Source organism: Xiphias gladius, chromosome 15, assembly GCF_016859285.1.
Source record: "Xiphias gladius isolate SHS-SW01 ecotype Sanya breed wild chromosome 15, ASM1685928v1, whole genome shotgun sequence".
Classification (NCBI taxonomy): domain Eukaryota; kingdom Metazoa; phylum Chordata; class Actinopteri; order Istiophoriformes; family Xiphiidae; genus Xiphias; species Xiphias gladius.
In genome coordinates this window covers 26,114,428-26,135,792 of record NC_053414.1, presented here as the reverse complement: position 1 = coordinate 26,135,792, position 21,365 = coordinate 26,114,428, and the positions used below count along the sequence as shown (strand labels likewise).

Sequence of the window (21,365 nt, the reverse complement as noted above, 5' to 3'; positions counted from 1 at the left end):
GACAAGAAATCGACAAGTGGAATTATTCAGGTGCAATGGGGGAGCATACTGGACTTGAATGTAATAAAAACAAAAAAGGACTAGACAGACATAAGCAATATCATAAAATCTTAAGAGGAAATGCTTATCCCCCAGCTACTGGGTTATAAAAGAAAAGTTGACATCACCACAGTTTTGGTATTTTTGTCTTTTAGGTGTAGACTTTTTTTTTTTTTTTTTATACTGCTCACTATGTACCTGTCTGGTTCTTTGCCCTCTCACGATAACATCCAGAATACGCCACTGAACAGATGCAGGGATTGTAGTAACTTGCTGAAATAGTCGCAATCAAGTTGTCCTTTCTGCATTGACAAATACAATTGCAACACCCATCCCCTGCTTATGAGGAAAAAAATAAAAATAAAAATACTATGCTATTAGTGATCATTCTTACACATAAAATTTTACTATTTAACTAATGTGGGTCAGAATGACAACAAGTAACAAATATAAAATAGGTCTTCAAAGATACTAATTATTCACAACTTTAAGCAGGCATTTCTGACCCTTTTGTGCCAGCCCATTGTCAGTGTCCTAACCAGACCTTAAGCACTCCTTTTAAAAAAAAAAAAAAAAAAAAAAAAAAATACACCACACTGAAAAATAGATGCATTGAAACTTTAAATATAGTAAATATTGTCTAATTTATTCTCTATTTACTTTACTGACATCACAATACTCAAGCAAGTCCTCACAGGAAAATAAACAAATCTGATTCTGTGATTACTCTTATCTTTATCTATTTTGTTTGTGGGTTTTTTTGTTTTTTTAAATCAAGGTGCTGGGTAAGAGAAGTGTTCAAGGTGCTGTCATTCGTCTCAAGGAATGGTCTGTGGGTGCTGTGGGGGGGTTGTAGGCAGAACCAGATTTGCAGCCAGTGTCCTTCATATAGGTGCAGGAGCTCACTCTTCCCCTTCAGAGACTGCCCTTTTACATTTAACATACACCCTAAAATTAAAATGGATTCAGATCTCCCTCGCCTTTTCTTTTGATGCTCATTCCACTGAATTTGTCATGGTGACTCCAGTAGCTCAATTTCAGATCAGTGAAGGGAGGGACAAGAATGAGGCTACAGCAGGTTTTTGTAATAAAACATTCTGTTCTTCCCCACCATCGCAACTCAAGGGGGAGATTTACACTGAGATCTAATTTCGCGCCCTACCACATTTCTCACCCTAATCCACTTTTCTACCCACACTTCATTCCCCCCGGCCCCTCTCTGTGCCTCCATGTCTGTCTCAGTCTGTTGCCCTCAGAGTGATGTATCCTGGTGGATTGACTGCAGACAGCTCAGCAGCTGGTAATATGGGCTGCCCGGCGAGGCCACAGTCTCAAAGACGGACTGGAAAGCCCTGCGGTCCAACTCCTCGTCAATCTGGTGTCGGTAAAAATCCATGGCCACGAGGCAGAACAGGTTGATGTCCACAACTTCACTAGAGCCCATTCGGCTGATCACGTGTGGCAGTCTGGTTAAGAGCGGGGGGGGGTTAAGGACAACAGACCACATTGTTTGCTGAGCAATGACAAATCTGGACTGCATTTACACTTCTACGCTACTAAATACAACAACCCAATCACTGTCTTGCCCATGAGATCTACTGTTGGTTATGTGAGGATACAAGGCCGAGATCCACTGAGAGGTGGAAGCAGAGACGAAGAAGCAGGAAAGACTCCACATGGCCATGGCCACTGGTGTCCTCTGAGTGAAGTTGGACAGGGACAGCAGCACCCAGTCTCGCACCATTGACGACTGGCCGGTGGCATGGAGTGTCTGGAAAACCTGGGGATGAGTGCACAGCAGAGGGAGAGTTGGGAAAGCAGAGTAATTAGACCAGGACAAAGATATGGACAATATTACTTAAAATATCTATTTTGTTGTCTGGAACAATAAATGGGAGAATCGCTTCAGGTACATTGTACACCACGTGACTCTCACCTGCTCTCCTTCCCCGAGTCACTCACTGGGCTGCCAGTGTTCTGATTTTAATTTTCAAATTGGCTGATGATGTGGAAAATGTCAAATTTACCAGGCATTTCTAAATCAATTTGAAGCAAGAAATGAACCATGCAGTGATAGATTTTCATTACCCCTTTTCCAAAAATTAGATCTCAAAACAAGAACTGAGCTTGTAAAATTTGGGCCAGTTTTGCAAAGCGAAACAGTACGACTACCAACATTTATATGTTTAAAGATAACCGCTATTTCAAGATAAGCATTCCTGAATCATGCCGCTTCATATTTAGTTCTACTGCAAATTCTACTATTATATTACATTCCTGGATGACAACTGGAACCCAGTCTCTTTGCTCAAGCTTGATGTCTTGACAACCCATTGTCTGATTGGACAACAAGAGAGCTGACTTGCACAGTCAAAACAAAAGTAACAACTTTACTTAGAGTGGACTTCATTGAAATTTTCTGTAATGCTCCCTGCAAGAAGCAGACAACCAGTTAGCAGGGAAAAAGAAATTGTTGAGAAATGCACCATTTCTGTAGTCAAAGAATTCGATTTGTCAAAAATAGAATCAACAATAAACTGATCCAATTTTGCCTTGTGAGCCTGAAAATATCCTAAAAAGTTTTTTAATCTTGTTACATAAAAACAAGAAAATACTGAAGTGATTTTTTTTTTTTTTTTTTTAAATTTGCCTGGACTCCCTTCCTGCTGCTGACCTTGTAGACGACAGTCGCCATGAATTGTGGGTAGGGTTGCTGATTGGACAGGAACTCTCCGATGACCTTGTTCATGACGTCCTGTGGCGGGAAGAAGTCATCCAGAAACTGGGGCAGAATCCGGGACACCACCCGCGCCTCGCTGGGTAAACCCTTCCTGATTCTGCAAACAGGAAACCCCAGAAGAGCAAATGATGATGGGAAACAACATATGAAATTGCTTTTTATCATTAAGTACAGTAGCTTATTTTTGAACTCCACAAACCCATAGAGAAAAAAAAAATTAAAGGTGAAGGAAGAAGGCTGCAAAATAAAAAGTGTCACATGTATGGTTTGCTGTTTTTCTTTTACAAATGTTTGCAATTTATGTACAGTGGAGGGTGGGTATGCGTGTGTGTACCTGTCAAAGAGCACAGAGACCCTCTCCATGGCAACAATGATCGACTCGCTGTCTGGAGCCTGAGGGTCAGAGTGGGTGGGGCGACTGGCAGGGCTGGCTTTCTCCTTGCCTGAGGAGAAACCAACATGACCCGCCGTGACGCCCACCGCCTCCACTACAGCAGAGCCAGAGTCAACCTGACCTCTAACCCCTGTCACGTCTGAACCCGAGCAAAGCACCGCTGAGAGGACGAGAGGGGGGGGTTGGAACCGGTTGAACCAGTGGGGGAGAAGTTAGAGGTGGAGTAGGGACACTGATATCACATGATTCAGATCAGAATTTAGTTGACCTCAAACTGAAAATTGGTGAATTTCAGAGAGCTTCCTTCTGTCAAATCACATTCTTAAATAGGTTTTCTACAAATGACTGGTGTTTAAAGTATTAGAGAGATTTTCAATGCCATGTTTCCTAGGTACATTATATACTAGATTAGCCTCTCCTATGACCTGAATGCGCTTCAGCTTGCACTGCTGTACAGCACAAAGAGAAGTGGTATGCAGAAAGTTATAAGTCGATTTTCCATGTGCAAGAGCCAGGGTTTACTCAAAGAATTGGCTGGCTAGCTCTAGGCAACAAAGGAGTCTTATTTAGCCCATCAGCACAAGAACAACAACATGCTAGGCGCTGACAGAGTTAGTAGGGGCCGACGTAGGGGTTAGAGGTAGGGTATAGGAGAGGTATGTATAATACAGGTATCACATGCAGGAAGCAAGCAAATTTTTTAATGCTATCATAGGTGTAAAGAAATAGTTGGAGCACTGAAAGGTCTTTTATGGTATAAAGCAAGATAACGAATGGTAATCACTAGTATTAGCCATGATGTGGTTTCACATGGAATACATGTAGGTGTTATCAGTGTTGCTGGCGGTGTGTGTAAAGACAGCAGACCTGTAAATGTAACAGAAAATGGTCCATGTACAATGAGAAATCACTCCTGCGATTGTAATAGTTGGGTTTCTGAAAAACAGGTTTACTTTTAAGCATTTATTTTCATTTATACCAGCCATGCACCACTTCTCCCCACATGTACTACTGAAATCTAAACCACATTTGAAGGCTAATACTACTTCAGGAAAGTAAAATAGCTACTTTACTTTTCCAAAATATTAACATTAATCTAAGATGGACACACATTAATTCTATGTTCATGAGTAATTTTTCATGCATTACTAAACACATCTTAAATTTTTCTATAGTTACAATTTCTTGTGTCTCTACTATATGTAGTAGGGCTGCAATGATTAGATTTGACAATTTCTGTTTAATCTACTGATTGATTATTCTCTTAATTAACCAACTGATCATTGTCCACAGAAAAAAAAGGAAAAAAAAAAAAAGTCCAGTCCCCAGAGCCTAATATGGCATCTTAATATATCTTGGTTTGTCTCAAATGCCTTAATAGACTAAAGAAAAAACTAAAAAAAAAACTCACATTTGAGAAGCAGAATGAAATTTTTGCTATTTTTACTTAAAAACAAATAAACAAATTAACTGACTGTCAAAATATTTTGATTCAGTTTTTAGTTGTTTCAGCTCTTAGAAACTTTCAGATGTTTGCAAGAGGGCATAAACATTAAGGTTTAAGCTAGCGAGTTAGCATTGCAGTGGGCTTAGTAGCAGCCACACATTCCCACTTAATGTGATTCTTAAGCTTGTCATAACTCTCCCTTTTAACCCTTCCATTTGTTTCAGAGTCCTAAGCTATGAGCGTTAGATAAAAATGACTCCGAGCCAAGAGTGGAGTTAGAGGGGAGGAACATTTTCTCTGTTGTTTAATAGCAGATCATACCCTACTTAAGCTGCATTACTACTCTTTAGATTAGAAAGATTTGTTTGATTATCTTGAGAAGACAGGTTAAAAATATTTCTTACAGGACCTTTGTGGACCACTATATTTTACATGCAATTAGGAAGAAAGGGGTCTAGGATGAGAGCACAGGGAAGAAATGAGACACAGCCTTAGTGTGGCAGAGCAATTAACAGTTAATCTTGCATTGCTGCAAATTTAACTACTGTCAGAACTGCATCAGCCTCAGTGAGGAGAGCTCATGATAAAGTCGTCTACTAATATGGGTGTCCATGCAGGTGAGTTAGCCAGCTAGCTCGATGCCATGGTGAGAGTTTGCGGCAGACTTATAAAGCCACAACAGCAGTCATGAAAGCGCCAATCCTATTAGAGTACATTCTGGTGATTTAGCCAGCATGCAGGGTAAGTCATGTTAGCACCTTTCTTACCAGTGTACATGCAGGTGAGCATGAGGCCTAGTGCTGCCATGGCTCTGTGTGGTGACGGCATGTTGACTCGGTCCACGCTGAGTTTCACCAGCGCTTCTCCATCCACACGGGACAACTGCTCCGACAGCAGGAGACGCTCCAGACCGCGCAGCACGCAGTGATAGATGACGGAGGGAGTGGAGTCCTCGCTGGCAGAAACCATTACACCGCACAACTGGAAGACAGGGACAAAGGCAGGAGAGGAAGGCAGGAGCAGGACTGAGAAAGGCAGACATTTTTGTAATATATTTCTACTTTCATTCTATTGGGTAATGTGTGATACACGCCAGGGTTTGTTGTCCCCTATTAAATTTGCCTTACCTGTATAACGCCGGCCATAAACTCAGCTCCTACATCCAGAGGGTAGTTCTCCATCATGTAGAAGGCCACTGCGCACATCACCAACACATGCTGCTGGTTATGCAGGTTCACACAGCTGCAGAATAGAGACAGGAGACACACAGAGTGAGTGGGACAAAATTAAGATGAAACAGATAAAAAGGAAGGCCAGTAGGTATTTGTTTTAAATGTGAAGGGCAGCACCTAGTGGCCAGGAGATGCACTGTACTCTTGTTTCTATCACCTTATTAAGCTGAATAAAACTAATTGATTCAAAGATCCACTTGCAGTGTGGGGAGGGTCACACACGGCCATTAAACACACTGGCTCCCTGAGGCTCTTTGATCATCAATTCAGCTCATTAGAAGATGAAATGAGGTCAGGGTCTGCATCTGTTTGTGAGATGAGAGAGAGAGATACTCACTGAGCGATAGCCCTGAGGTTGGACAGTAGGTACTCTGAGACGGTGGGGATGAGCTGTTTGGCTGTGTCATCCAGCAGGTCACACTCCAACACATACAGCACTCCATGCAGGGCCCCCATGCGGCTTGGCAAGTGGGTGCTGCGCAGGGTTGTCTCCAACAGGCGACACACAGGCTCGGCTATTGCTTTGTCCTGGAAATATACATTCAGTTTCTTTATATTTCATCTGTACAATATCAGATTGCAGGTTAACAGTACACTTTTACGAATCACAAAACACACAGTCTACCACCATGTCACGTCTACCAACCACACACTGCCTTGCTCACCATTCCCAACACAGCAGCAGCCTTGCAGATGGCAGGCACCAGGTATTGATTGAGGATCTCATCCTCAGGCGGGTGGAGCTTCTGCAATTCCATCAGGGTGGAGAACATCATGTCAAACTGGTTCCTCTCTGTGAACAGGTCCGACACCGCCAGCAGCTACAGAGAATGACAAATGGGAGTAGAGGGTGGAAAGGTTGAGAAGAAAAGTGACCCATCCTGGGTTCACATAAACACATTAATCTTGGGAGGCTCAGAGTATGGGATAAGGTTAGGTCTTGGTCCCATTTATGCTGGATCCTCTCAATATTTACACACTTTGATTGATTGTTTTCACACTAGCCCATGACACCGAGCCAGCAGGTATACATTTTAAAGTGTCTGGACTCCATGGTGAGTAAAATTTGGCTCCTGAGGTCTACAATCTTTAGAATTTCAAAACTATTACCCAGAGGAGAGTAGACAGTCTTATTAGTGTGAATAAACAGATCCTTGGAAGAACAAGTGAGACACTAACTGAGCGTGTGCGCGTTGACTCACCGATCGGACCACTTCACTTATGAGGATGGTTGGAGTCCTCCTGTTACTCGGCGAGCCAGGGATCAGCCACTGGCTGTAGAGCTCCAGAAGAAACTGAGAACATGAATGAATATCCACACCTGCACGGTGCTTCCTGAAAGCACAGACAGACAATGGTAGGTCACGGTGTGGATGCTTATTTCAGTGCATGTTGCCACCTGTGCACTGGAGACTAAGGAAATATGTACATGAATGTGTCTGCTATTTGTCTGACCTAGAGTTTATAGGCGATATTGGCGGGGAGGTGGGTGCTGGAGTGTCTGCCTCATCTTCTTCATCCTCACCCCATTCTTCCTCCCTCAGAGGAGTGATGTTGTTGCCCAACCACACTGAATGGATGGAGACCTGGAGAAAGTGATGCCAAGCAAAATACACATTTGATTTAAGCTATTAACATTAACAAACAACTTAATCCAATGTATTGTTCAAGCTTCCTGTTAACCATTGCTTCATTTTTCATTCTTCTCTTACCTGCCCCAGTTTGTAATCCATGTTGCCCATCTCCCTCTCTGTGTTGATCTGAAGCAGCAGCTTCTCATGGCTGATCAGCATACCTGCTGAAACACCATTAAACAGGAAATCTATTCAGTTTTAACATATTATACAAAGTGTTAGGTGTCAGTGCAGGAGCTGGGGTTAAGGAGTGTGTGAATGTAGACTGTCTGTTACCTGCAGAGGCTGCTGACAGTGAGGGTACAGGGTCCCAGGCATGGTATGGGTGGTGTGTATGGACATTGTCTCTCTTCGACACAAGAGCCTGAATCTCTCTCTCCACTTCACCCCTGATCACCGCAAGTTTCCTTCCAAACCTGGGCGTGTGCACACAAAAAAAAAAAAAAAAACTTAATATTAGTACATGCTTATTTTAGGCTCCTACACAGTCAGCAGCTAAAGTCTGCATAGCTACCGTGTTTCCAGGGCTTTGAGGCTCTTGTTGCGGGGCTGCTGTTCCAGACAGCTGACTGCAGGGTTGCCAGCAGCAGGCAGGGTCATGGCACTCAGCACCAGGCTGGTGATGGCCTGCACTGCTAACACATTCAACTGGGTGCGCTCCAAGTCCTCCTAGAGACAAAAGGGTAAAATAAATTTGATTGGTAGGAAAAATATGCAGGATATAAAAAGAGAGACAGGGAACATGATTATAGAATGCTTACCCACAACTTATTGTAGTGTTTCTCATGTGTCATGACATAGAGGTCATGTGTATGAAATACATAAATGCTTGCACTTGTTTCTCTAAGTAAGCAGTCACGTGAGTGCATATGTAGAAGAATTGGGTTGTGTAGTTGTATGAATCTCACTAACCGCAGCAGGTATATGAGTGAAAATTGTTCTGTTTGTGTGTATACCTCTTGCTGCGCCTCCTCCTCCTGGTCCATAGTGATGGGTTGGGTGACCAGCACCCCCAGCAGAGTGGCCCAGGTCTCCTCAAACTGAGTCCTGCTACTCCAACCTAAATGTATAGCAACCATGGTCCATACAGATGTAAAAATATCAAAATGTCACATTTAGAACAAAATCTGACATTCAAAAAGGAAGAAATAAGTGGCATCAATGTGATATGAAAATGTAAATGTGAATGGAGACAATAGGGCAAAGTCAATTTTATAACTGTGTTTCTGTACCTAGTGTGTTGATGCGATAGAGAAACTCTCTGAAGACATCCTTTTCCTGCAGGAAGTCCACAGGGATCTCAGGTAGTGTAGTGCTGAACTCTCCTCCTGGCTGAGGGGACCAGCCCAGTTTCCAAACCTACACACACACACACACACACAAAGCATTTAAACAAATAGACTACTGCATTCTTGTATCTGAATTGCAAACAATTTCTTTTACTCACTGACCAGTGGAGGTACTCTGGTGTAGCTGTTGACCAGAGGCAGTCGGGACAGACTGATGACAATGTTGCGCAACGTTGGTGTGAGAAAAGCAGGGAATATACTGTTTCTATGGTGACCCAGGGCAAGGATGCTCTGCAGGCCTTCCACCAGCTCCGCCATGATCTCACATGCGTGCCACTCGCACATGTCTGCAACACAAAGGAAACTTGACATCGTATATCTCTTTAAGCTTTCACTTGAGAGCTACTCCGAACACAAGAAAAGAAACATACATGCATAAGCATCATGTGAAATGACAGGACAAAGCACTGAATTACTAGAATTGCATTAAACAACCCAGCAGTTTTACTCAGTTTATAAGTGAAAGCTCACGGTTTGCATGTGCTGAGTCCAATTGGTCTCCTTCAGCATCTCTTTCTGCCTTTGTCTTTTTCTTCTCTGGATGCAGCAGCTGGTCACGGGACTCACAGCCACTGGGCAGCCAAGGCAAAAGTTTAATCAGCAATGAAATGACCCAACTTTGGAGTCTGTACAAACATATCCTGCTGTCCTCGTTACCTGCAACAATGATGAGGCGTAGGCAGTAGACGAGGGAGCAGGTGTGTGTGGTGTACTCTGCGGTGGAGAGCTTGTTCCAGACGCAGGGCTGCTGCAGAGCCAGACACAGACAGGACAGAGCCCACTGCAGGTCCACACTCAGGGGCAAATGATTCTGGAGCAGACGCCATACCACCACCTGTAAGAGTCACACACACACACACAAAGCATTTAAACAAATAGACTACTGCATTCTTGTATCTGAATTGCAAACAATTTCTTTTACTCACTGACCAGTGGAGGTACTCTGGTGTAGCTGTTGACCAGAGGCAGTCGGGACAGACTGATGACAATGTTGCGCAACGTTGGTGTGAGAAAAGCAGGGACTATACTGTTTCTATGGTGACCCAGGGCAAGGATGCTCTGCAGGCCTTCCACCAGCTCCGCCATGATCTCACATGCGTGCCACTCGCACATGTCTGCAACACAAAGGAAACTTGACATCGTATATCTCTTTAAGCTTTCACTTGAGAGCTACTCCGAACACAAGAAAAGAAACATACATGCATAAGCATCATGTGAAATGACAGGACAAAGCACTGAATTACTAGAATTGCATTAAACAACCCAGCAGTTTTACTCAGTTTATAAGTGAAAGCTCACGGTTTGCATGTGCTGAGTCCAATTGGTCTCCTTCAGCATCTCTTTCTGCCTTTGTCTTTTTCTTCTCTGGATGCAGCAGCTGGTCACCGGGACTCACAGCCACTGGGCAGCCAAGGCAAAAAGTTTAATCAGCAATGAAATGACCCAACTTTGGAGTCTGTACAAACATATCCTGCTGTCCTCGTTACCTGCAACAATGATGAGGCGTAGGCAGTAGACGAGGGAGCAGGTGTGTGTGGTGTACTCTGCGGTGGAGAGCTTGTTCCAGACGCAGGGCTGCTGCAGAGCCAGACACAGACAGGACAGAGCCCACTGCAGGTCCACACTCAGGGGCAAATGATTCTGGAGCAGACGCCATACCACCACCTGTAAGAGTCACACACACAGGCGCGCACACACACGCAAGTAGAAAATTACCATGGTAAAGAACCTAAACAGTTGGTGCAAAGCAGTCGTACACAACATGGTAGGGTAATTTCTATTCTGAAATACAGTACAGTGAATTACAAACATGATAATTTTGTAATTATCATGCATTAAATCTAATTACTTTGATTTAATGCATCTATAAAGCTAGAATCAGATCTCTCACATCCAGAGCGCTCAACAGTCTGATAAACAAATTGCATGTTTAATATGTGGTATTTTACCTCAGTGGCAGTGCAGGTGAAAGTGGTGATGAGGTGCTCTTTGTCAGAGGGAATATGTAGTGCAGAAGGCAGCTGGCTCACACTTAGCAGGTACTGGGACAAAGCTCTGCAGAGTGACAAAACCCTGGGGTAGAAACCTGGCTCATCTGAAACAGAGACAGTGGAAAGTCTTACAAGAGGCAAGAAATTTAAGGGACTTAGGAAAGACAAAACTTGTCTGTTAAATGATTCAGGCTGACTGTATTAAAAAAAAAAAAAAAAAGAAAGATTACAGAACTTTGACTTGTGTTTTCATCCACCAATTTTTCAATTTTTCCCTCCCACTCTCACCGTACACAGCAGCCAGTTGGTCCCAGTAGGGCTGGGGTTGGGAGGGTGGCAGGAAGGACTGATGTGGGGCAGGAAGTGATCCGGTGACCCCTGCTAGTTGCTCTAGGGTCACTTGCAAGGCTGTCTCCAACAAGAGCGACCCCTGACCCCGTGCTAACCGCTGCATCCCCATACTCAGGCACGGACACAGCAGGCTTAGGTTGAAATCCTGGAAAAAAAGATAACAGAGGGCCAAATTCAGATGTGGTATTGTTAAGATATAATGAAATATAGCAATATATTTCAGTATTAAAATCAAATCAATACATTTTAAGAATATTTGACCTTGAGGTCTCATGTCTGGGCACTGCAGCAAAAAACTACACCATATTAAATAAGAGCACATAGATTGCAGATACAAATACAACTGAATAAATTCCCTGTCTTTTGGGTCAAAACATTTTTTACTGGGCATTGAAGTTTGTATGCGTACTGAAGGGCTGTATTTGTATCTATATCACCTTGCAGCTCATGATGCTGAAGAGATCAGCGGGAGGTAGTTTAGTAAGCAGTTCTGTCGTCTCCAACAGGGAAACATCTCCACGAAGACAGCACTGAGACTTCACCAGAGCCACGTACCACTCCTAGAAACAAAATAAAAATTGTTTAAATATTTTTTTGTGCATATTTTCAATTTATTTCCTCTTTTTTTTTTTTTATTAAAATGAGCAAAAAGTTCCTAAAAGATGTGTTTGTGATTGTGAGAGATTTACATGTACTTTGTTATTCAGGTCTGAGTGTCCAGACCTTGCAGACTCCCTGAGTCTCAAATCCCTCACCTTATCTGCAATGACCAGTTCAGGGGCAGGAGGTGGATCCCCATCCAAGGGGTGTGATGTGACCGGAGGGGTGGGGCTGCTGGTGTCAGCAACAGTGGCTCTGAACCTGTCCAGCAGGGAGTAGAACCTCTGATGCCTGCAACGGAGGATATGACAAATTGATTTTTTTTGATTTTTTTCAAACTGGACAGAGATGAAAGGACTATTAAAATTTTGAATAGAAGCAGTTTAGAATATTACCTCTGAGCCAGCCCACTTGTCTGGAGATATTCCTGGATCCTGTCCAGTTCCTCCACAGGCAGCTGGGCTATGCTGTTCTACAAGTGGTAAGGATTAACGCAGATAAGCATATGACCAACAAACCACAAAAGTACATTTTAACATGAAGACTTTTTCTTAAGTGAGAAATTACAAGTTTCTCCCCAAGCTTCACAGAAAGAGATGCAAAGTTTGCATCTGAGTATTTTTATCTACATGTAGCAATGTATTCATGAGTCGTATGAGCTCCCTCCCTGTATGACACAAGAACTGAATCTATCACATGTATAACTTACAAGCAAACTCCTGTGTGACAAGAAAAAGTAAGCCAACAATAAACTGTACCTGTAGTGTCTCAGCCAGCAGCATCTCTACCCTGCGACACGCCAGTGTGTCCACCATGCGAGCCAGAACCCTGAAAGGTGTACTGAGCAGCTTGTCCACATACAGCATCAGCAGCGATCCCGACTGACTGAGGTGGATGCCCTCCAAACACTGCAGAGTCTTCTTCAACATGGTAGGCTGTACGGTAGAGAATAAGGGAGGAAAGGTGAACACGCAGAAAGTGAGGATAAGAGGCAGAGAGGAAAGTAAAGGGGGAGAGGATCGGAAAGAAGAACAAAAAAATTCTAACAATTACTTGACAAAATTTTAACCGGTTTGTCAACAGATTAAATTGTGGAAAGGCCAACTAAAAAAAAAGACAAAGCAGAACAAATCAAAAAAATGACTGATCAGGCAATAAACAGATATAAAGGAAGTTATCTCACAGTAGTAAGGTTGTCACAGCGGGACTGAATGGCCTGGATGAAGAGGCCGCTGGCAGCTGAATTGCGGTGCACGGCGCTGATGAAGTCCTGCACTGGAGGCTCATGGGAAAGGCTGATGAGGTCACGCACATGGTTGACAATCAGCCAAGTCAGATGTTCTGAGTCATGGAGGTTCTGACACTAAAAAAGGTGAGGAAAAAAAACATACATACATCTTAACTATAAAACAGAGGATTCAGTGTTTTGCTCTAGGGCACTGCAGTATGGTGCATGCTTGTTGTCCTGGTATTGCGAGCTCTGGTCTGCACATGAGGACTGTTTTCTCACTCAGTAAAATGGTGTTACTACTGTTCCAAAATTGTAAATTGTAATTCTCAACATGTTTGAGCAACTGTCAGTGTTTCTAGCTGGGAATGATGCATCTTCATGTATTTATGATTCACTGCAGCAGTATGAACATTTTGTGTGTAGTCTCACCACATAGTCACAGAACAGGATAAGGGCTCCCCTGCGTACAATCTCTCTGTTGACCATTGCTGACCGGGACTCAGGCTTGTCCTCTTCACCTTCCCCTGAGGAGTGAGGGCTCAGCAGCTTTGTGCATGAGAGGCTTTGTCTCCTGACAGAAGGAAAAGAGAGAAGGGCAGGGCCAGGAATGATGGACAGAGGATACAATGCTGTGATTTAGCATGATTTCTTGTCCTAAAATTGATTCATGAGAAATGTCAGAAGTCGCTTGGGAGCCATTACCATAGGAAACTTATATTTCAGGAGTATTTTTGTTGTTCATGTGTGTTCTCACCTGGGTGTCTGGTGAACCTCAGCCCACCAAGAGTAGTTGGTGTAGTTGATGATGAGGAGAACCTGGCACCAGAGGAGCACCAGGGATGGGTGGGTGGTAATGAGGCATTGCACCATACTGTTCAGACCCTCTAATGGGTAGAAAAGGGTGGCCTCAGTGCCAGTCTGCCCACTGCCACTGTCACCCTTCAGGAGACGGCTGGCTGCAGCTGTGATCCTGCGAAACATTCCTGAAGGAAAAAGGGAAAGGATTTTCATATTGTTAGAAAAAATGTCTTGCACTTCATTGTAAAACTTAATACCCATTTTTTTTTTAATATGCCATGCTTATTCTGACCTTATTTAGAGAAACAAATTAATATTAAAATTATATAAGCTCACCACTTTTGAAGACATGTATGAGACACATGAGCAGTGTACCCAGCTGCTGGCAGTAGAAGGTGTGTTGCTGCTCTGTAATGTCCACTTTAACTTCTCTGGAGGAAATATCATCCAGCAACACTCCTACCAGCTGGAGGAGGAATCTGGAGGGAGGGCGGGGATGGAGGTGAAACAAGACATTTCAAGTGAAAGAGAAGGGAAAAAGGAAAGTAGAATAAAAATTAAAAAATCCCTCAATCCTTACTTGAAAAAAAACATTCTAAAACTCAACAAGACAGTTAATACACTCACTAACCTGGCAAAGGTTTCCTCAGGTGGGGCTTTTTGTGCCTCACCATTAGTGTCCTGGTTACCAAGTGTGTCAGCAGCAGGTGGGTCATTCGGGGAGGGGCTCTGCTGATGGAGGCGGCGGACTGTGTGGCAGGAGAGGAGATGGGGAGAGTGAAAGCTCGTGGACCCGGGACAGGACAATGTCCTCAGTGGACTGGGAGACGAGTACTCTGAGCACTGCAAGGATACCGGACACCCACAGCTGGACGGTAGCTACTGATGCCTGGAGAAGCAGAAGTTACATTTCAAAGTCAGACTTCTTTAAAAAAAAAAAAAAAAAAAAAAAATCTATATTTTTCAATCAAACAAATCAGAGTACGTAAGATAGGCAAGTCAAAAGTCAGCCCAGGACTTTCTGCATGTTCAGATGCAAGAGGAAATTCTCACCATGGTGGCTGGGATGGTGAACATACTCTTGAGCAGCATGTCTACAGGCCTGAGAGAAGAGGGCGCTACAGTCTCAAAAAGAGTGTTCAACACTCCCAACGCCTCCGGAGAGTCCAGATGCATCTGTAGGACACAACATACAAATATGTTTAAGTTGCCAGACAACTGGTTACCATTTATCAGTACTCGCCAACATGTTTTATCTTACTGTATAATAGCCTGATTTGAAGTTCAGGTTCCAAGAGGCAACTAATTATAAACATATAAAGCCTGCATGCATTTCCCTACCTGCTGCTTGGCAATCATGGGAAGTATGATGTCAGCGATCTGTCTAGACAATCTCTTCCACTTGTCCTCATTCTCTTTATGACACTGTTGTAGTACAAGGATGAACATCTCCAACACCTATAAACAAACATGTGATAGGCACGTGTAAGGCAGAGACGAGAGTGGCTGGAATAATTGAATACTACGATAGCCTTCTGTGTCTCTCTGCATCCGCTTGTAACTATACCTGATGGTACTGTACGAGTCTCAGCAACATGGAGACAACCACTTCTTTCTGCGTATCCAGCTCTTTGCCTGCATCTGCTTTGTTTGAGCCCCTCAAGACAAACAGGTCGTGAACTATTGGCTGCAAGGCTGGGATGGCTACCAAGGAAAGTAAGCATATCCATATCAATTATTAAAAGGGTCATCACCCCAGAGAAAACATTAAGGGGCTCAATAAAACATGCTTACAAGCACAAGAAATGTTTGTATGTGTTCCTCTCACCATGTGTGACAGCTTTCCTGCCACTTGCCATGATGCCGTCACACAGCTGGATGATCTTGGGAATGCTGATTATCTGCTTGGAGTGGTAGCGCTCATAAGACAACAGCACCAGGAAGAAAAAGATGTTTGGAATGATGGCCTCCGAGTCCCTGTCAGAGAAGTGTTAACAGGTATTATATTAATTCACAGGATGGCCAACTGAGAGACATATGGGTTTCTGAAATTGCCACAATTCAGTGATGAACAAGACTTACCTGAACTGTCCCACTTCAATGTATTCAAACTGCTTAAGGACAAAGCCTATGAACACCTGAAACACAGAAAATATTTTCCTGAATGAGCAGAGTTCCACAACTTGAAAACTAATCCATGCAAAAGCATACATGTGTTTGTTTAACCTGATCTGAGTCCAGTAGGCAGTAGTTGACTCGGAGCTGTACAAGCTGGGCTAGCAGGTCCAGCACTTGTCTCTGCAGCGCCACAGAGGTGCTTGTTGTGTACTGCTTCAATGCTTTGATCACCAGTGGCTCAAAGAGTCGAATGTGATTGTGGATGGCATTCTGGGAGAGGGGGTTAAAGCGTTTTCAGAGCAGAAGCACCTCACTCAATCAACATTTGGTGTCTTGATCTATGACATGTTTTTAGCTGTTCACAGGCACAACTTAAGTTTGAAAAAGTAGCAGGATAATGTAAGTGTACCTTGTCTCCTCTGTGGCGTGTTGCATTTGCTATGTTGGACCTCAGCTGATTGGATGCTTTTTGCATAACATCAAACCATCTAGAGGTGGGGAAAGGAGTGAAGTTCTGTAATGTCCTACACAGTCAACGCAAACCTATGTACTCGTGTACACAAATGTGAATAGCTGCTCCTGTGTCTAATCTGCGTGTTGCTACAACTCACCCAGAGGTGTCCTGCTCCTGTTCAGCCTGCACCATGTTGCGGAGACTAGCATCGGCAAGAGCCTGGGTGAAGTGTGTGTACGGTGCCATGAAGCAGTAGTGGTAAAGGCCTGGTCGCAGGCTGGATGAACCAAGACGCAGAGCTTTGCCCTGGGAACGACTGGGTCCACTCAGGACACCCTCGTACTGAGAGGCCAGGTTGGTGCCAAACAGAGTCTTCAAAAGCTAAAGAAAGTGAGGTCTTCAGTTACCAGGGCAAATACACCAGATGTGACTTAAGACTCCAAATAGTTTTAAATAAAATTGCTTCCAGATATCATGAAGTATTTGACTCTGCCAAGTGGGTTCTCAAATTCTGAAATAAGATCTCAAGTAGATCATCATCATCTACCAAGTCAGCGCCTTTTCTTGGAATCTTATAATAAAGTTAATAGGATGTCTTATAATTCAGTGTCTTTGGTCTAGAATAGGACATTCCTTCTTGAGGGCTAACATCTCTGCAGGATTATTAACTGCAAACCTATTTTCAAAAAAAAAAAAAAGGAAAAAAATTCACATTATTTGTTAATTCTAATATTATTCACATTGCCTGGCTGTGCTTAATGCAAGTGACCGATATTGTTAACAGCTATTTGTTTTTTTATAAAAAAGAAATTCCTCCTATCTCTGTTTAAGGAATTGCTTCTGTAATACATTTATTTAGTGCAAACTACATTCATTGTTATGCAATGCAGAGAATTACATCATTAGTGCCATGAATGCTTATCCTATCCAGCTTTTCCAACAGTTACAACAGTTAGGGAATTTGTTGTGTATAAAGACACAGGCAAGATGACATCCAGCTAGCATATTTCTATGTGTGTGTATCTTGATACGTATGAATGTATGGAACCATCGCACAGGGAAACCAATGCCTTTACAGGCCCTGTCGGCAGGAACCAGCCTCACTCTGTGTGCCGTCGTACCAGTTGCAGCACACTGCTCAGTGCTGGAACAATAAAGACTGTCACACACAATAAATGTAACAATACAAAATCTACAATTAGAGAGACACACAGATTACTGACCTGTTGTACACAAACTGTAGCCATGGTTGGTTCTCGGGAGAAGCAGGACTTGAGGTAGCCCAAAATTTCCTCCACACACTGACAGAAAATATAATACATCATTATATTCTATTGATTCCACACTTTGAGAACGTCCAGAGCTGATGATACCATCTTACCTTGCTGATATCATGTAGTGTGGCCAACTCCAGCAGCTGAGACAGAACATCTAAAGTGGCACGCAAGAAACCTCCAAACTTCTCCTGACTACTGTGGAGGTCCAATGTCACCTAGGAGACAAAAATAATTTTAACATCGCCACCGTTTAGGCTAAAAAAAACAATTTTCTTATATAAGAAGTTGTTTTAAAAACAGATGCATGTTTTAACCTTGTAGTTAGCATGTGTAGCTTTAAGGACATCATAGAGTTTGAGGTAGGGTGGCAGGTGGTAGAAGCTGCCAAGGGTGGTAGATTTGCTTACGGCTGCTGACCCTGTGCTGTCTGCTGGCCTGCCTGCTCAGAAAAACAAACACCAATAACTTATTGAATATTCACAGACACTCCGATGATCTGTACCTGTGGTAGTGCATGGTGAGGTGTGCATGTACCTGCGTTGACCTCATTGCTTTTCTTTGGGCTCATAGGGGCAGCACTGGGCTCAGCAGCCTCCTTCTCCTTGCCTTTCCTGCGAATGGGACTGAGGGAGGGGGTGTTGCTCAGGGAGGGGAGGGTGGCCTAATAGTACGGAACAGGGTACAAAAAGTGAAATCAGAATAATGGCTTCCTGCAAATGCAACTTGTAGGTAAATCCTAAAGTCTGGCTTTAGGAAATAATAATAAACCAAATAATTGGTTTGACTATGAGCCAATCAAACCAAACAACCTATCTCTCTATTAAACTTACCTTAACTGCTGGTCCTGGTGGTGTGTCGTCCAGCACATGGGCACAGATGTTGAGAACCTTGAGTAGGTGAGAAAAGAGCTGCTCCACCATGGCCACCAGGGAGCGCTCTGAAAGCGCCGCCCAGGGTTCATCCATCTTATTTGGGCCTCCACTGGTGTTTGTGCCCCCACTGCTGCCTTCCTCCTCTCCAGCCCAGGGGTTGCGCATGCATTTAGGAGCCACAGCTGCAAACATAATTATCAGACCGGTTAATCAGTAACAGGTTACTGATTTTCCTTGAAAGTTGAGTGAGCGGTGGTATGTTTGTAAATACAGTATAATCGCAAGCTACATGAACAACATGGTGAATTTTTTATGCGTATTACCCACCAGCAAGCAGATTGCCAGAAAGCAAAAGTGCATCCTGATGTGCAGAAAGATCCAATGGAAACCAGGCAGAGGAGAGTAATGAGAGGACCATGTTGGCCATTCCCACTGTCAGAGTCCTCCGCTCTGTGTCTGGTGCAGATGAGGAGGTCGAAGAGCCTGGAGCAGTGCTGGGCTGGGACAGACTGGAGAAAGAAAGGACAGCGAGAAGATAATCAGGTGTGTATATAGCAGAAGTACTGAAATGTAGAGAAAGAGTATGTGTTGTGTGGCAGATTATGCAACAAGAGTGGCATTAAATGTACAGGAAAAGAATTAATTCACATGGGAGGGAGGGTACACAAACCTGAGGGCCCTGCCTCTGCTGCGGTTGAGACTAGAGCGGGAAGAAAAGCTGCTACTGGAGCTAACATAGCCGCAGTGCCAGCCTGTGCTCCAAGTGCACACTGGATAATTTGAAGCCAGGAGGCACAAGGCCTCACAGCAGCCAAACTGCAGAGAAATAGGAATGGTATTTAAACATGTTATGAAAATATGAAAATACAAAAACACCAGAAGCATGTTATACAGCAGGGAAAAAAAGGTAAAGCCTTATATGTATGTCTGGGTGCTTACAGTTAGGGCTCTGGAGGTAGAGGAGGTGAAAGCGTGGGAGACGGCGGTAACAACTCTGGACAAATTGTTCTCCAATGTGACATCAGACACAATATTGGACAGGTTGTACCCTCTGTACGTCCTGGCAGAGAAGAGGGATCAGTTTCTCAAAGATTGTTTGTGATTTTGTCACGGTCCATGTAACTGAACCACTTTAAAAAACAAACAAACAAAAAAAACAAAAAAAACAGTAAAAGTTCTGGTACCTTGTGATTGTGCTAACGGTGAACTGAGAGGGGGGTTGCGTCTCATGCATTAGCAGCTGCAGGTAGACCGAACTCTGATCCCGAGCAATAGCCACCACTGGATCCACCTGGCCTTGGTCACAATCATAGAACAACCTGGGAACCAGTCTGGTAGAGAGACGGGCACAGAGACATGAGGGAAGGGTTAGTGGAGAACGAGAAGGGAGACGTAAGAAAAAAAAAAATACTGTTTTAATACATTTTTCTAAAAAAATGAAAGAGTTTCTTATCTACAGTTAAGTCCATTATACAGAAGATGTGTGACACTGACAATATGCTGTGATGAAAGATAGCGTACCTGCTGACAGCGGAGGCGGCCACGTGCCGCACTCTTGGATCATCATCTCCCAACAGACGGATGACCACGTCATTCAGGATTCTGTCCTGCAGCCGCAGCCGCTAGATGGAGAATATGGACAAATTAGGGATCACAGTCTAGGTTGCGCAAGTTGAAAACTAGAAACGATACACCCTGCATGTGTTTATGTATCTAAAACATTAAAACTTGCATTTTGCACAGCAAAGAATACTTAGAAGGTAGAATGGAGAACTTACCCCAGTGTAGTGATGAGCTCCTTTGTGCAACGTCTCCGTTTTCCTCTCCAGGAAATTAACTAATCTGAAACACAGGAATGAGTGAATCTTTTCAAAGGCAGTCACAGGTAATATGTTACGGAGGTGAGTTTCTGCTAAAGTTTTGTCATGTTGTATTTTTACGTCAAATTTGAGACATGTATCAAAAAGACATTTATATTATTAAGGATATAGTGATGTTGAAAGTGCACAGTCTGCTCACAACAGCAAGTTGCTCCAGTGATAGAAAAAAAATAAATAAATAAATATCTATCCTACCGAAAGTCCATCTCAGCCAGGGTCTCCAAGAGCTCAGTGCGAACGAGCCAATAGGATAAGTCCCTCAGAGCCAGCAGGTCTATCACCAACTGCAAGCCAAGCTCACTCAGGGTACTGCCGCACACAGTCATTATGCAGTGCTGAAACACACATTTAAACAAAAAGAAAGGAAGAAAAAAAGAAAAAAGAAAAAAAAAGGTAAGACTCAAACACAGACACACAGATTATTGACGCACTTGTACAACTCTGTCTTACCCTCACTGCGGAGCAAGCCATCTTGCAGGTGACGGAGGATTCGTCTTTGAGAGTTTTTTGGAGCAAAGGCACCAAGTCCACCAGGGACAGAGGGTTACCTGGACAGGACAGACAGGTGAGAAGAGCACCATTAAATACAATCCAGGCTTAAACCATGTCAGTACCAAGACAAACACACCTGTGCAAACACCCTGAACACAAACACACACACACAGACTAACCTGTTGCACTCTGTACACTGGCCAGCCAGGTGTGTATGTTGTAACGTGTTTTGGTGAGTGCGGCCTGTATGATGGCTCCGCAGAGGATGGCTGTGGCTCCTCTGATCTGGGGGTCCCCATGGTCAATGAGACCAAGCACATCACTGATATACTGCTGCTCTGCAAGGGGACAGAGAATGGAAGAGTGGGGTCAAGGACAGTGTTAAAGATACAAATACAGTTGCCAATTAATGCATTTTTAACTGACCAATACTTCCATTGCAGTAGTTGTCAAAAATACATTCTAA

At 43.5% G+C, this 21,365-nt stretch overlaps 1 protein-coding gene and 1 non-coding gene across 2 annotated transcripts in view; both read right to left on the bottom strand.

Moving 5' to 3' along the window:
* Positions 1-613: 613 nt before the first annotated feature.
* htt (huntingtin) overlaps positions 614-21,365 on the bottom strand; it is a 32,581-nt gene continuing 11,829 nt past the window's right edge. The window contains 52 exon segments of the mRNA XM_040145428.1: positions 614-1,505; positions 1,659-1,819; positions 2,714-2,876; positions 3,114-3,333; positions 5,388-5,601; positions 5,748-5,862; positions 6,190-6,380; positions 6,518-6,673; positions 7,055-7,187; positions 7,308-7,438; positions 7,565-7,650; positions 7,763-7,902; positions 8,001-8,155; positions 8,443-8,546; positions 8,719-8,845; positions 9,766-9,950; positions 10,135-10,236; positions 10,323-10,500; positions 10,785-10,930; positions 11,115-11,322; positions 11,615-11,737; positions 11,933-12,068; positions 12,173-12,249; positions 12,536-12,712; positions 12,961-13,140; positions 13,438-13,579; positions 13,763-13,991; positions 14,143-14,285; positions 14,438-14,574; positions 14,576-14,695; positions 14,860-14,982; positions 15,148-15,264; positions 15,374-15,510; positions 15,635-15,783; positions 15,889-15,944; positions 16,033-16,194; positions 16,334-16,412; positions 16,536-16,759; positions 17,602-17,679; positions 17,760-17,870; positions 17,970-18,094; positions 18,190-18,316; positions 18,486-18,709; positions 18,855-19,036; positions 19,198-19,343; positions 19,467-19,587; positions 19,712-19,858; positions 20,049-20,149; positions 20,306-20,369; positions 20,603-20,742; positions 20,858-20,955; positions 21,079-21,237. Coding sequence (XP_040001362.1) covers positions 1,292-1,505; positions 1,659-1,819; positions 2,714-2,876; positions 3,114-3,333; positions 5,388-5,601; positions 5,748-5,862; positions 6,190-6,380; positions 6,518-6,673; positions 7,055-7,187; positions 7,308-7,438; positions 7,565-7,650; positions 7,763-7,902; positions 8,001-8,155; positions 8,443-8,546; positions 8,719-8,845; positions 9,766-9,950; positions 10,135-10,236; positions 10,323-10,500; positions 10,785-10,930; positions 11,115-11,322; positions 11,615-11,737; positions 11,933-12,068; positions 12,173-12,249; positions 12,536-12,712; positions 12,961-13,140; positions 13,438-13,579; positions 13,763-13,991; positions 14,143-14,285; positions 14,438-14,574; positions 14,576-14,695; positions 14,860-14,982; positions 15,148-15,264; positions 15,374-15,510; positions 15,635-15,783; positions 15,889-15,944; positions 16,033-16,194; positions 16,334-16,412; positions 16,536-16,759; positions 17,602-17,679; positions 17,760-17,870; positions 17,970-18,094; positions 18,190-18,316; positions 18,486-18,709; positions 18,855-19,036; positions 19,198-19,343; positions 19,467-19,587; positions 19,712-19,858; positions 20,049-20,149; positions 20,306-20,369; positions 20,603-20,742; positions 20,858-20,955; positions 21,079-21,237 — 7,463 coding nt within the window. The 3' untranslated portion in view covers positions 614-1,291.
* LOC120800997 lies at positions 17,415-17,544 on the bottom strand. Its single transcript, XR_005709043.1, has one exon.